The sequence below is a fragment of the Rhododendron vialii genome, chromosome 4a (assembly GCF_030253575.1).
Source record: "Rhododendron vialii isolate Sample 1 chromosome 4a, ASM3025357v1".
Classification (NCBI taxonomy): Eukaryota; Viridiplantae; Streptophyta; class Magnoliopsida; order Ericales; family Ericaceae; genus Rhododendron; species Rhododendron vialii.
The window spans coordinates 34,175,647-34,189,761 of record NC_080560.1 but is presented as its reverse complement, the minus strand read 5'-3'; the positions used below and the strand labels follow the sequence as shown (position 1 = coordinate 34,189,761).

Genomic DNA, 14,115 nt, shown 5'->3' with positions numbered 1-14,115 from the left:
GCTGACTTTCATGGCCGGCCCTTGTGATGCCATCTTCTGCACGTGCTGCCCAGCCTGCCCTTTACTGGCCCATGCTTTTCTTCACGCTATTTAAGAAGGTGCTGCTATTCACAATTTTTTATTTTCTCCCATAACCCATTACATTTCGGTAAATGATTGTTGAAAATCATAAATAACATTTTGGTAAATAGCTGTTGAAAACAAGATTATATTTCGATAACTACATGTCGAAAATATGTTCAATTTTGGGTAAACAATTGCCGAACATACATTTTCGGTAAATAGCTGTTGAAAAAAATATTATATTTCAGTAATTGGATGCTGAAAATATATCTCAATTTCGGTAACTAATTGTCGAGTATAATTGAAAATTTTTAACGGGCTATGAGAGAAAATAAAGGGCTGCGAATAGCGACGCCTTTTAAGAAAGGTATTGGGCTGTGAATGCTGCTGCCACTTTTCAGCCTAAATTACATTCACCTCCCCTGAGGTTTTATGATATCAAAAGGGCAATAAAGGTAATAGAATACGCTAGCCTTGTTGACGAAAAATTGTTCGATGCCTCAGGGCACCGTCACATGGTGCCCCCAAATCATGCTCCACCACACATTTGTGTGATTCCCGCCACAAAGTGTGTGGAGCGTGTGCAAATGTGTATAGAGAAGCAGTTGACACACCGCCACGTGGTGCCTCAGGGGTAGTAAACAATTACTACCCGTTGACGGTCAACGGAGGGAGGAATTTGATGTCAAAAGGTAAACCTGGGAGGAGAACAGTGCAATTTCAAGAAAAAAGTGAGGGATGCCTCTGTACCTATCATAAACCTCAGGGTAGGTGATTGTAATTTACCCAAATTAAAAATATCCATTTAGGTGAATCCCAGGTGTACAATAAGGGGTGACTATTCGCAGCCCTATATTTTCTCCCTTAACCCGCTAAAAAATTTCAACTAATTACAACATGACTCCCTAATGCAAAATGACCTATTTACCCTTATACATATACGTGAAATGACCAACATGCCCTTATGACCAAAACCCTAAATTTTCTTCTTCCCCATTCCCCTCAAAAATCATCATTCACGTTTAAAAAAACACGCGCGCACACACACCAGGCAACTGTTTATCTGCTTTTCTCCTCTCTCTCTCTTTCTTCTTCATTTTCATCCTCTATTTTCTCCTCTCTCTCAAATTTTTCGATGGAGGAGGAGCAAGGGCCAAATATTATATCAATGAAATGGAAGGTTCAAGTCCTTCCATTGATCCATTTTTTGACCCACTTGTAGATTTGGATTTTGAAATTGAAATTGAATCAAATTTTATTGGCAACCATATGATGACAAATGAGAAGAAAGATACTGTGATAGACATTGTATCTTGGAAGCCGCGTGAGGAGGTAAGTTTTTTCGTTTACAATGGCCTCTGCTTTGTTGTTGTGACGTCTGGATTTACAAAACCCAGTTTTTCAATGTGTCTAGTCCAAATAGAATAAAGTAAGTAATTTTAGTAGCTAACCACTGTAAAATATTACTATACTCGACAGTTAGTTACCGAAATTGAGATACATTTTCAGCATCCAATTACCGAAATATATGTTTCTTGTTTTTGTTGTATGAATTTCCGACATGTAGTTATCGAAATATAATCTTATTTTCAACAGCTATTTACCGAAATGTATGTATGATTTTCGTATCTAGTAGTTCGACAGTTGTTTACTGAAGGTTGAACATATTTTCGACATGTAGTTACTGAAATATAATCTTGTTTTCAACAGCTATTTACTGAAATGTTATGTATGATTTTCGTATATATAGTTCGGCAGTTGATTACCAAATTTTGTACATATTTTCGACATGTTGTTACAAAAAGTGATCTAATTGCTGTTATTGTATATATACATACATGTATGTATATACTCACAGAGAGAGAGAGAGAGAGAGAGAGAGAGAGAGAGAGAGAGACTGACGAACACACACACACACACACACACAGAGGCACCTTGAAGAGAGGCGGTGGTGCTCTGGCAGGAGTGGCGATGGTGGCTATGGAGGTGGTGGCTATGGGGGTGGGAGAAGATAATGGGGGGTGGGGCACCAGGGTGCGGTGGGAGTTAAAGTGTAATTTTTGAGAGGAAAATGGTATAATGGAAAGATCAAGTACATTTAATGGGTTATATGGAGAAATTTTTTCTTTTTAAAATATTGGAAATGGGCTAGGTGAAGAAGTGGACTAAAGGAGAAAATAGAGGGCTGCGAATAATCACCCCATGTACAATATTGTTGTCAAAAAGTAATTATTCAATAATCATAAAATATCGTTATGTGATGCCTCAACACCCTTTTCACCACACATTTATTTACACTAAATATGTGGTGAAAAAGGTGTGGGCACCTAATAACTATTCGTTGTCAAATCGCTTAACAATAAGTCTATGAGTACATATGCTGAAATTGTATAAAGAGGTTTTCAATGGGCTTCTGATGCAGGGAGGCTGTTTACCAATTTTTCCCTCGATCAAAATCGACAGAGATTTCGAGAAACAAAGCCAACAACAAAAATAAGGGCGAATGCGACCATGTCTCTACAAGACGGATCCGTGGTTCCACGCCGTATTTCAGGACTTCACCGGAAAAGAAATGACGGTCGAGTCAAATGTGAGATGAAGAACCAAATTGAAGACAAATGGAAGAGACTTCCATTAATCTTCAACGATTGATCTATTGCCGTGAGCAACACATTGAAGATCCTATGTTAAACTTAGAATATGGAATTCTACTCTTACTCCTAATTATAACCTGAATGGATTAGTAGTGCAAAAAATTAAGACAAATAAAGATAGACTTTGATTTGTTGTAGAGAAATTACAATGAAGTCTTAAAAGACTATTTATAGAAAACAACAAACGTAGGAAATAACTTCCTAACTTCTCCACTAGTCTTCATTCAATCTTTTGATTCCACTCGCCAAAATAACTTCTCACTTCCCTTCAAATGTGTAGGAGCATGACAAGTATCCTTTTAACTTCCACATCTTCCACATGTGTAGGAGCAAACCAAGTGTCCTGCATGCAAATAACAATAATAAAAGAAATAGTAATACTAATTCTAATATTAATACGAATACTTAATAATAATAAAATAGGATGCATTCTCATAATTGCCACCTTTCGGTCGATCATCGACAGGCAGTGAAATATGGTGTAAATAGAGGCGTATTGGAATAAAAGAACGATGCGATAAGGACAATCACGAACAAGTATGAACTAGAGATACTTCCTCTATGAACACACAATAATGAGATAAATCTCAAATTTTCATTAATCAATCATAAACAACCAATTAGCCGTAAGACTTACGTCCTTATTTATAATGATACCTAGCCCTACTAAAATATAAAAATAAAAATAAAACATATGGAAATAAAATTAACCCTAATTCTTCTTGACCAAGCAACCTACAAAATAGACATACTAGATCAAAACAAACTAGGAAACTAAATACTTCTAAAAAATCTTGACAAAAATAAAAATTCCTACTAAAATACTAATTTTGAAATAATGAAATAAAATTCCTAAACTCGTAGATTAATCAGAATATTAGGCTGCATCATCACTGATGCAGCGCAACCTCATTTTACGAAATTAGTTATAAGAAGAGATCATGAACTTCTTATGTTAAAAGTTCTCCCTTTGAAACACAAACACAAATAGAGATAAACTCTCAATTTTTATTAATTCAATAAAAAACAACCCGTTAGCCCTAAGGCTTACAACTCAATTTATAATAAACCAGAAATACTAAAAAGGAAACCTAAACAAAGGAAACTAAATCTACGTCTTAGAGAACAAGAAAACAATAAAGAGGAAATATAATTAACTTAATTAAGAAAACTCAATATCCTAGGCAATTTACGCTAAAACGGAAAGATTCCTAATAAAATACTAATTACAAAATACAATAAACTAAAATTTCTATATTTCTTAAATAATTAAAATATCGGTCTGCATCATCTTCTGTCCCAATTGGTAACTCCTGTCCTTTCTATGTGGTAGGTCAGGGTTTGAGCCCCATTGTGGGCATTAGGGATTCAGTATTATGGATAGCCTCTGAAATTTCTATAGACTATAACTTACTAACACTTCGCTAACCTCCGCTGATCAATATTGACAAAAAAGAAGAAGAAGAAGTTGTATCCAGAGATTCACGCTTTAAGTAAATTACGATTTGGCTGCAAGCCTTAAGTAAAATAACGTGGTGCTCGCTCGGCGCATTCGAATCGTCCATTACGTTTTTGGACGGCTCGAATTTGGAGAGAAAAAAATGCGAGAAAAAGTGTTGGGGTGAGAGGAGAGAGAGGGGTTTCAATCCGAGCTGTCCAAAAATGTATTGAACAATCAGAATGTGCCAAGCGGGTACCACGTGGGATCTACCCACTCCGCACTGAAAATTTTCTCAAGCCCGTCACTGGATAGGGGGTTTATTTGGTCAGTGACACAGACCAATTTCGTCCGGAGCAATCCTAGAACCACACTTGTTACACGCACACACTCATAAGTGTATGTGTAGCAGGCCGAGCAAAGTGGCTCGGACCATTTCCGAACGTGATCCGATAATCCCTTTCAACTCCAAGTCATCTCTCTCTCAACGTTCGGAACAGCAACCGTAGCCGAGGGTCCCCGTTGCCGAGGGTCTCGTTAATTACTACTTCTATAAACGCTCCAGTCCGAGCACCCGCACGGGCAGGGGAATACGTTCGTTTGGACGGCTGCCGAGGCCGCACAACATGCTCGGTTCCGATCGTTGCATGGCCGACGATTCAGCCCGTCTGCGTTGGAACAGTAGCCGTGGCAATGATGATGGTTGTGACGTCATCCAAACAGTTACGAGGATAATGATGGGGGCACGTGAAGGTGCCAGCTCATCTTGGAAACGGTTGCAAAACCCTAAACGTGATGTAAGAGTGACATCAGCCGACGTGTGTTGAGCGTTGGTGCGACCTTGGAGACCAAGCGAAGGGTTCCCTATAAATATCCCATTATGCCTTCTTGGAAGAGGTACGCACAGAAAAAATCCTAGCTCCTAACCTCTAAATTCTTCCTTGCAAGGAAACTGACTCTTGCACCGGAGGGCCATCCCGGAGAACCTCCAGTGTGGTCTTTAGTCGTGCTTCGTTTTGCAGGACAGAGCTGGGAACCAGGAGCTAATCTCAAGCCCACATTCACAGAACATAAACCACATGGAACGGAGCCCCCACAATTTGGTGAACCCGACGTGAAATAATTTGACTCAAATCCACGGCGGCTCCTCCACCTCGACCACCTCTTCTGACCCTAAAAACTTCATTTCTCCAGATCTCCACCAGTCTCCTCCAAAGAAAAATGGGCTGAGCACCACCACCTCCTCTTTTTCAACCCATCAGTTCCTCTTTGCACATCACCTCTGAAACCGGTATCAACGCCGCCTCGCCATCTCACCCTCCTGGATTTACTACACCAGGCGTGAGCTCCTCCATCCAACGACCAGTGGGCTTAAGTGAAGATGCTCTAGCATATGTACAAATGCTAGAACAACAACAAGAACAGACCAACGCTGATGTCGCCATTCTAAGAATGGAGATCGAAAAGATTAAGGCCAAAGAATTTTCGACGGCATCCCACTCTGGATCTCATGGACGGCGCCGGAGAGGAAATCTCCCACCCCATCCTCCACTGAGTGGTGATGCACGGCAACATAGAATATCAGTCCACGACCGCCTGGACCCACCATTGACAGACCACCGAGCTGGGGATAGCGCTCGCTTTAGGCAGCAACTCTCCCCAGTTCATAAACGTCTTGGCAACAGTGCGGGACTTAAAGGAAGGCGAGAAGGGAGCCCACAAACTGTTTTCTCTAGTTCATCAGCTAGAGACGAATACTCCAAGGGCTCCCAAAGCTACGATACCGTGGAATTTCAGGACAACGATCAGGCTCTCATCCTATACAAATCCGAACGGCAAAGAAGCCGAACGCCGAGAAGAAACGGGAAAGGTCCCCAGAGCCATCGAATGGAACATGATGAAGTCCCTCAGGAAAAGTCCTACGAAGGACGAGCAACAAATTCAGTAAGCGCTCGGAAGCTAAACCGTGAAAGGAGCGTAAGTGTGGTCGTTCGGCAAGACGATCGCCCTAGCCAACTAAGGGTCTATCATACCGAAAATCTTCCAGAAGAGAACTACAGAAGGGTCCCCATAGAGAAGATAGAGAGGGGATCTCAACGTCGGCAGGATGAGAACGAAGGAAAACTAAGGGAACATGAATACCGAGCATCGAAGAAATCTCGGAACACTCGGGAAGGTCTTCCCCCTCGGCCAACCCACGAGTATCAATTGAAAAAGCTGACGGAATCACCCTTCTCGGCAAAGATCCAAGCCACATTGTCGAAGCCAGGTCTCCACCTCCCGAAGTTCCAGAAGTTTGACCCCAGCACAACAGAGGCATACACCCATCTCATCAGTTACAGAAGCACCATCTCATGCATCACCGACGACGACGCCATCATGTGCAAAGCATTTCCCTCGAGTCTCGGGCGCCTCGGCTTGCTTTGGTTCAACCAATTAGAGGCTGAATCGATCCATAGTTTCAAAGAGCTTGAAAGGGCTTTTAATTATCGGTTCATCACTAGCAACAAGCAAGCCAAGGAAGAAGATGCCTTGGCACAGATGAGGAAAAGGCCCAGCGAAACGCTTCGGAAGTATGCCGAACGTTACTGGCAATTGTTTAACGAAATACCCGGTGTTGATCAATACTGGGCTGCAAGGAACTTCAAAAATGGATTGGAAACAGGAAGCAAGATCTTAGATGAGCTGGCAATAAGGGCGCCTCATGGAATGAACGAGCTAATGAGGACGGTAGAACAGTTCTGTTCCTATGAAGCCTTCCTTGCCGAGCGAGAACTCCAAGGAGGACAAAACTCAATCGCACCTCAAAGCCTTCATATCCCCACGCCCCAAATCGCACCACCAAAGCCTGTGGTCGCGGTCCAGCCGAAGAAGCAAGTCAACACAGTCAAAGTGGCAGACAAAAAGGGTCCGAAAGCTCATGACTACATAGCCGAAACCACCGTTTTCAAAGAGCCAATTTATTTCCTCCTCCGTACGTTAGAGAGGGAACCATTTTTTGTCTGGCCGAACCCTCCCAAGTTGAACACAGAAGAAGGCAACAACAACAGTCGGAAGAGATGCTCATACCACAATGAGCTCGGGCATTACACCACGGCTTGCGCTCCCTATAAGGCACTTTTGGAAAATCTAGCGGCACAAGGACTTCTTGATGATCATATTGACTGGACAAAAATGCCGAGGAGACAGCAGAATGCTGGTGGACCGAACCCCATTCCTCGCCCGGTCGGAGTAATCAACGTTATTCATGGGTCAACAACAAAGGAGGCAGCAAAACAGCTTCGTCTAGAGCTTGTCAAAGCTGAGAAAGTTACCCAAATTTTTTCCATCGATCGTGCTCCTAAAAGAATCAAAATGCTTGAGCGTCCCTGGTCAATCACTTTCACCGAGCAAGATCTTCAATGTGTCCAAACACCCCATAGCGACGCTCTGGTGGTCACAGTCCAAATCTCAACTCACTCGGTGAAAAGGGTGCTTATTGATCAAGGAAGCTCGGCAGAAGTAATGTACTTATCTCTCTTCAAAGAGCTCAAATTCCCAGAGTCGAGCCTTCTCCCAGCAGAAGTCCCTTTAATTGGATTCAGTGGCACTCCAGTTTGGCCTCTCGAAAGGATTACCCTCCCTGTTGTTACGGGCTCGGTTGCTTCTAATCTAGAGTTCGTCGTCGTAGACGCACCGAGCCCATACAACGCAATCCTTGGCCGAGATTGGCTCCATTCAATAAAAGCCATTGCCTCAACCTACCACCAGGTGGTCAGGTACATCGGTGCTAACGGCAGACAAGAAGATCTGTTCGGAGACCAATTACAAGCTAGACAATGTTACGTCTCGGCCATCGGAAAGTCATCAAGCTCCAAACGAATTCATTGGGTTGAAGTACCTGACAAACCAGTCCTCGAGGACGTCGGATCTCTTCCTGAAGAGAAATCAATTGAGGATCTTATCAAATTCCCACTCAACGAGGATGCATCATGATATTTCATGCTCGGCGCCGGTTTACCCCAAGCCGAGAGTGAAGAAACCTTGCAGTTCCTCAAGAGCAACATTGAAGTTTTTGCTTGGACGCCGTACGATATGCCAGGCATTGACCCGAAGCTCATCCAGCACTCACTCAACATTTCAAAATCAGCAAAGCCTGTGATTCAAAAGCCTCGGCGGTAGGCCACTATTCATGCCGAAGCAGTAAACGAAGAAGTGGACAAACTCCTCGAGGCTGGTGCCATCAAAGAAGTGCAATACCCCACTTGGCTCGCGAACCCTGTGGTGGTAAAGAAGAAGAATGGAAAATGGAGAGTCTGCGTGGATTACACCAACTTAAATGATGCTTGCCCTAAGGACTGCCTCCCCCTTCCAAAGATTGATCAATTGGTAGATGCAACAGCGGGTCACGCTCGGCTGAGTTTCTTGGACGCTTATCGAGGTTACCACCAGATAGCCATGGACCCCGACGACATGGAAAAGATGGTATTCATCACCCTCAGGGGCCTCTTCTGCTACTTGGTTATGCCATTCGGCCTTAAGAATGCGGGGGCCACATTTCAAAGAATGGTATACCTATTGTTCGGAATTCTCATCGGCGAGATCGTGGAAGCTTATATTGACGATATGGTCGTCAAAAGTCTCAAAGCCGAGAACCACCTCTCTCATCTTGCCGAGGTCTTTGCAATATTGAAGAAGCACAAGCTATGGCTTAACGCCGACAAATGCGCCTTCGGAGTTAGCTCGGGAAAGTTCCTCGGCTACCTGGTTACTCGGCGTGGTATCGAAGCGGATCCGAACCAGATCTCAGCTATTCAGCAAATAAAACCACCATCCACTCCTCGGGAAATTCGGAAGCTAACAGGGATGGCAGCGGCTCTCAACAGGTTTATTAGCCGTTCATCAGATAAATGCCATATCTTCTTCAAAACTCTTAAGAAGCAAAACCGATGAAGTTTCAAGTGGACCGAAGATTGCGATGCAGCCTTCACCGAGCTGAAATCCTATCTTTGTTCGGCCCATCTTCTTGTCAAACCAGTAGCTTTTGAAACTCTTCATCTCTATTTAGCTGTCTCTCCACATGCCGTAAGCTCGGCACTTGTCCGACGGGAAGGCCTTGAGGACCAACCAATCTACTTTTCTAGCTGAACCTTACTCCTAGCACAGACTAGATATCTACCCCTGGAGAAGCTTCTTCTAGCATTGGTTACAGCAGCTCGGAAATTGCTCCCTTATTTTCAAGAGCACCCCATCATAGTTCTCACGGAGTTTCCACTTAAAAATCTCTTGAGGAAGGCTGACCTATCAAGCAGAGTATCTCAATGGGCGGTCGAATTAGCAAATTTTGATATCCACTTTGAGCCTCGAACTGCAATCAAGGCCCAAGTATTGGCAGACTTCATTGCTGAATTCACCCCTGGAAGCTCGGACGAAGAAACATTGGTCAAGCCTAATTATGGAATGCTAGAACAACAAGAGGCTCGGAAAACTTGGAACTTATTCAGCGGAGACGTTTGGAAGTTACACGTTGATGGGGCATCAAACAGCAACGGCGCAGGTGCAGGGGTTGTCCTTGTAAACCCTTGTGGCGTCCTTCATGAAAGTGCTATCACAATCAACTTCCAAGCCACAAACAACGAAGTCGAATATGAAGCTTTGCTCGCTGGTCTCCGAGTCGCGACAAATTTACAAGTTGAAGACTTACAAGTTTTTTGTGACTCTCAGCTGATCGTCAATCAAGTAACAGGTGATTATGAAGCTCGGGACCCAAGAATGATAAAGTATCAGGCTACGGCTCTTGAGCTAATCCGAGGGTTCAAGGGATTCCAAATCGAACAGATCAACAGAGAGAACAACGCTCATGCCGACGCTCTTGCAAGTTTGGCCTCGGCAAGCAAAGCATCAGAATACAGACACATCAGCCTCGGCGAGATCCACCAGCCAAGCTTCGAAGTCTCGGAAGAAGTGTTCAGCATTTCCCTCGGCCCTAGTTGGATGGACGAAATCGTCTCGTTCCTCAAAGATGATACGCTACCCTCGGACAAAAAGGAGGCCCACCGTGTACGCAGCAAAGCAGCCTACTATTGGATCTCTGAGCACGGCCAACTCTACAGGAAAAGCTTCACTGGGCCATACTTTCGAGTTGTTCACCCAACCGAGATCCCAATTATTTTGACCGAACTCCACTCCGGAAGCTGCGGTTGTCACTCTGGCGGGCGCTCCCTCTGTCAAAGAGCTCTCAGTCAAGGATACTTCTGGAAAGGAATGAAGAAGGATTGTGAAGAAGTGGTCAAAAAGTGCAAACCTTGCCAACTTTTTTCTCCTATACCAAGGCAGCCCGCTCAATCTCTCAAACCTATCACTAGTCCTTGGCCCTTTGCCCAGTGGGGATTGGATATAGTTGGCAAACTTCCAACTGCCCTGGGGGCTTCAAGTTTTTGATCACTGCAACGGATTACTTTTCAAAGTGGGTGGAAGCCGAGCCATTAGTCACAACGACTGAAGCAGACGTTCGGCGATTCGTTTGGAGGAACATCGTAACGAGGTTCGGCGTGCCTTATGCAATTATTTCGGATAACGGCTCCCAATTCGTCGGCAAAGAGTTAACTGGACTCTGTGCTTAGTTCGGAATTAAATTCTTCAATTCAACCCCATCCTACCCCCAGGGCAACGGCCAGGCCGAAGCCACAAATAAGACTATCTGCGCTGGCATCAAACTTCGGCTGGACTCTAAACGAGGAAAATGGGCCGAAGAACTGCCTCGGGTCCTTTGGGCCTATCGCTCCACCCCAAGACGTTCCACTGGCCAAACTCCCTTTGCAATGGCCTTCGGCATGGAGGCTGTCATCCCACTCAAATCAAGGTTCCCAACCCTGCGTACTGAAACTTTTGATCCCCAAACCAACAATGATGCAGTGGCAACCGAGCTTATTTTAGCCGAAGAAAAGCGAGACGATGCCCAGCTCAAGTTAGCCAACTATCAGCAGGAAGTCGCTCGGGGCTACAATCGAAGCGTAAGGCTTAAGAAGTTCAGAACCGACGACTGGGTCTGGCGGAAGGTTGTCCGAGCCAACTAGAAGACAAAATTCAAACCGAATTAGGAAGGACCCTACAGGGTGATTAAAGAGGTCGGCAATGGCTCGTACAAGTTAGAAGACAAAGAAGGAAGGGAAATTGAGAACCCCTGGAACGCTCTGAACCTCAGGAAGGCCTACCTTTGAAGTCTCTCCTCGGTCTCAATCTATCACACCAGCTCTCAAGTCTATTACTTTTCTCTTTCCAAAATACTGTACTTGTTTTGGCCATCTTTTATTTAAAGTCTCTCCTACTTCTGAAGCATCAATGTTCTCTACATTTGATTACAATGTTCAAACTTCGATCGCTATAGCTCGGTATTCTAACATTACAGCTACGTTCGGATTTCTTTACTACAAACACGTTATGGCTCGGACAATTTGATTTCCAGCCACGACTCGATCTATCATTTTGGTTCTGCTATGTTCATAATTTGACTTGAACTAATTGCCCCTTCAAATATTTACTTAACATATTACCCTGGTATAAGGCTGGCATTTTGAGCAGAGCCTTATACCAGCGTAGGGGTTGTTATAAGTAAATCATAACAACTCGGACAACTTGACGTCCAAACACAAAGCAATAAGATGAACTTGAAAGTTTGTTCTCAGCACGACTATGTTCACAATTTGACTTGAACAAAATGGCCACATCAAATAATTACTCCACCTATTACCTTGGTATAAGACTGGCATTTTGAGCCGAGCCTTACACCAAAGTAGGGGCTATCATGAGTAATTATCAAAACCTTGAAAACAAGCCAATGTTGATTGACATTCGGCTAAAACTCAGAAAATATTTCTAAGGCATATAGAAATATTCAGTACAGAAACAAATTTGAGAATTTTTTCTAAGTCATTAAAACATAAACTGGAAATTCAGAAACTCCTACCAAGAGGGCTCGGCTTGGTAAACCGTTCAATGCCGACCCCCCTTCAAACTATTACATCTGGCATGGCAAAATCCCAAATGTTCGGTGCCATCCAGTCCAAAAACAAAATTCAAAATATTCAGAAACAAAACAAAACTTAAGGAGAATCCTAAACTTGGGCATCTTCAGCAACCTCGTCTTGAGCCTTGGAGCGACTGTCACCATTACCAGCCTTCTCCTGTTGCTCGGCCACAGGCGCTTCGATCATCTCTTCATCTTCATCTTCGGGAGGCAAGGGTTGGCATTCCTCTTCAGCGTATGGAAGGTCAAGGTTAGGCACAGCCGGCTCGGGAAGTTGCTTCAGAAAACCCGACTCAGGCTGAATAGCCATCACACCAGCCATTGCGTCGGCACCCGCAGCATATCCCAGCTTGAAAAAGTTAGGTAACCGAGCTTCAAGCTCGTCGTTGACCATTTTATGAGCAACCTGGGTATACTCCAGGGCGGCCCTTTAGATCCCGGCTTCATAACCCCGGGCGTCGGCAGCTTTAATCTTTTCTTTCTCCTCCCCCTTCAACTTTTTCACTTCGGCCTCAGCAGTCTCGGCAGCAACTTTCGCTTCAGCAAGCTCCTTCTTCAACTTTTCCATCTCGGCCTCCGTGTCCTTGACCTGCTGCTCGGAGATCCTAAACTTGGTTCTCCAGGAATCTCGGTCAGACCTATACCTCTCTCGTTCGGCAGAAACTTTTAAAGCCTTGTCGTACGCCTTCAGCGCGGCTTGCCCAACCTAATCAAAAAAAAAAAACAAAGTAAAAACAAAGAAGAAATAAAAAAAAAACAAGGGGGAAAAAGAGAGAAAAAAGGGAACAAACCTGAACTAGATGAGAACACATCTCACCAAGACCTGGAAGAAGATCGGTTGGAACCTGATCGTAATCCCTCGGCAGGGCTAGCCCCCTCAAAAGTGTGATAGCAAGGTTCGGCTCCTCTTTGACCGAGTCATTCTGAAGCAGAACCCTGCCATCAGCCATAGTGTATGAAGGGCTGAACTGGCGACGGACGGCGGCTGGATCGATAAGATCAATATGAGGTTCGACAAGGTTCCCCTGATCCTTTGAAGTAGGAGCTTGAAGAGAGTCAAGAGGCACGGATTGCGGGATGTTCGGCAGAACAACGTCCTCTGACGTTTTCTGTCTCTTCTCCTTCTGACTCTGCTGCTCAGAAGAGCTTCGGCTTCGGCCAGGATTAGCCGTCTTAGTTGGAATCACGGGCCTTGGAATGTTCCTTCTTGACATATCTTCAAAAGAAGGCTGGAGAAGTTCGGCAGATTCGAATGGAAAAAGCCACTCCTCTGCTGTAAATCCAATCCTCGGCAATTTCACTCCACCCTGTTGCCTCTTCTTTTGGATTCCAACGGCGTTGGAGGTTACCTTCTTCTTTTGTATACCCTCAGCAGTCGGAACACTGGATGTCTTTTTCTTGCTCGGAACGACCTCCTTCCCTTTTTTCTTCCTCCTTAGCACACCTTTGTAGGAGAGTCGGTAATCAAGAAGGGTCGGAGCGTGACGGCAAACCAGAGCAAGCAACGTCTCGTTCGCCTTCCCCCGAGAGTTGGTGTTAAGTACCTTAGAAATTGGGCCGAGCTCTACAAAAACAACAACACAAACAACAACAAATCAAGAAATACCCTCAACAGCAAAAATGACAAAAGAAGAACGTAATAAAAGAGTTAAGCACGTTCGGTCTTATCACCTCTCGTATCAGCCACTTTCGGAACATCGTATCGACGGAGACCGTCGCTGAACTCGAAGTTTCCATGCACTTCGAGGTAAAAATCAGCCCATTTGTCGGTATCCGAAAGTCCGTCGATCAGGGGCTCCTTTTTGGGACGCGTCGACAAATACCGACGGCCAGATTTGCCATGTCTGGACATGGTGTATGTAAAAAACAGGTCGATTGGGGTAAAATCGAGGTTCTGGCTCTCGATCAGAGCTATCACCGACATGATTATACGGTAATTGTTTATTGCGAGCTGG

General features: G+C 44.3%; 1 protein-coding gene across 1 annotated transcript; it reads left to right on the top strand.

Annotated features, from left to right (window-relative positions):
- Positions 1-8,136: 8,136 nt before the first annotated feature.
- On the top strand, positions 8,137-11,210 carry LOC131323931 (uncharacterized). Its single transcript, XM_058355766.1, has 6 exons — positions 8,137-8,292; positions 8,428-9,020; positions 9,306-9,447; positions 9,514-9,708; positions 9,859-10,422; positions 10,800-11,210. The coding sequence occupies exons 1-6, from the start codon at positions 8,137-8,139 to the stop codon at positions 11,208-11,210; spliced, it is 2,061 nt and encodes a 686-aa protein (XP_058211749.1).
- The last annotated feature ends 2,905 nt before the right edge of the window (positions 11,211-14,115 follow it).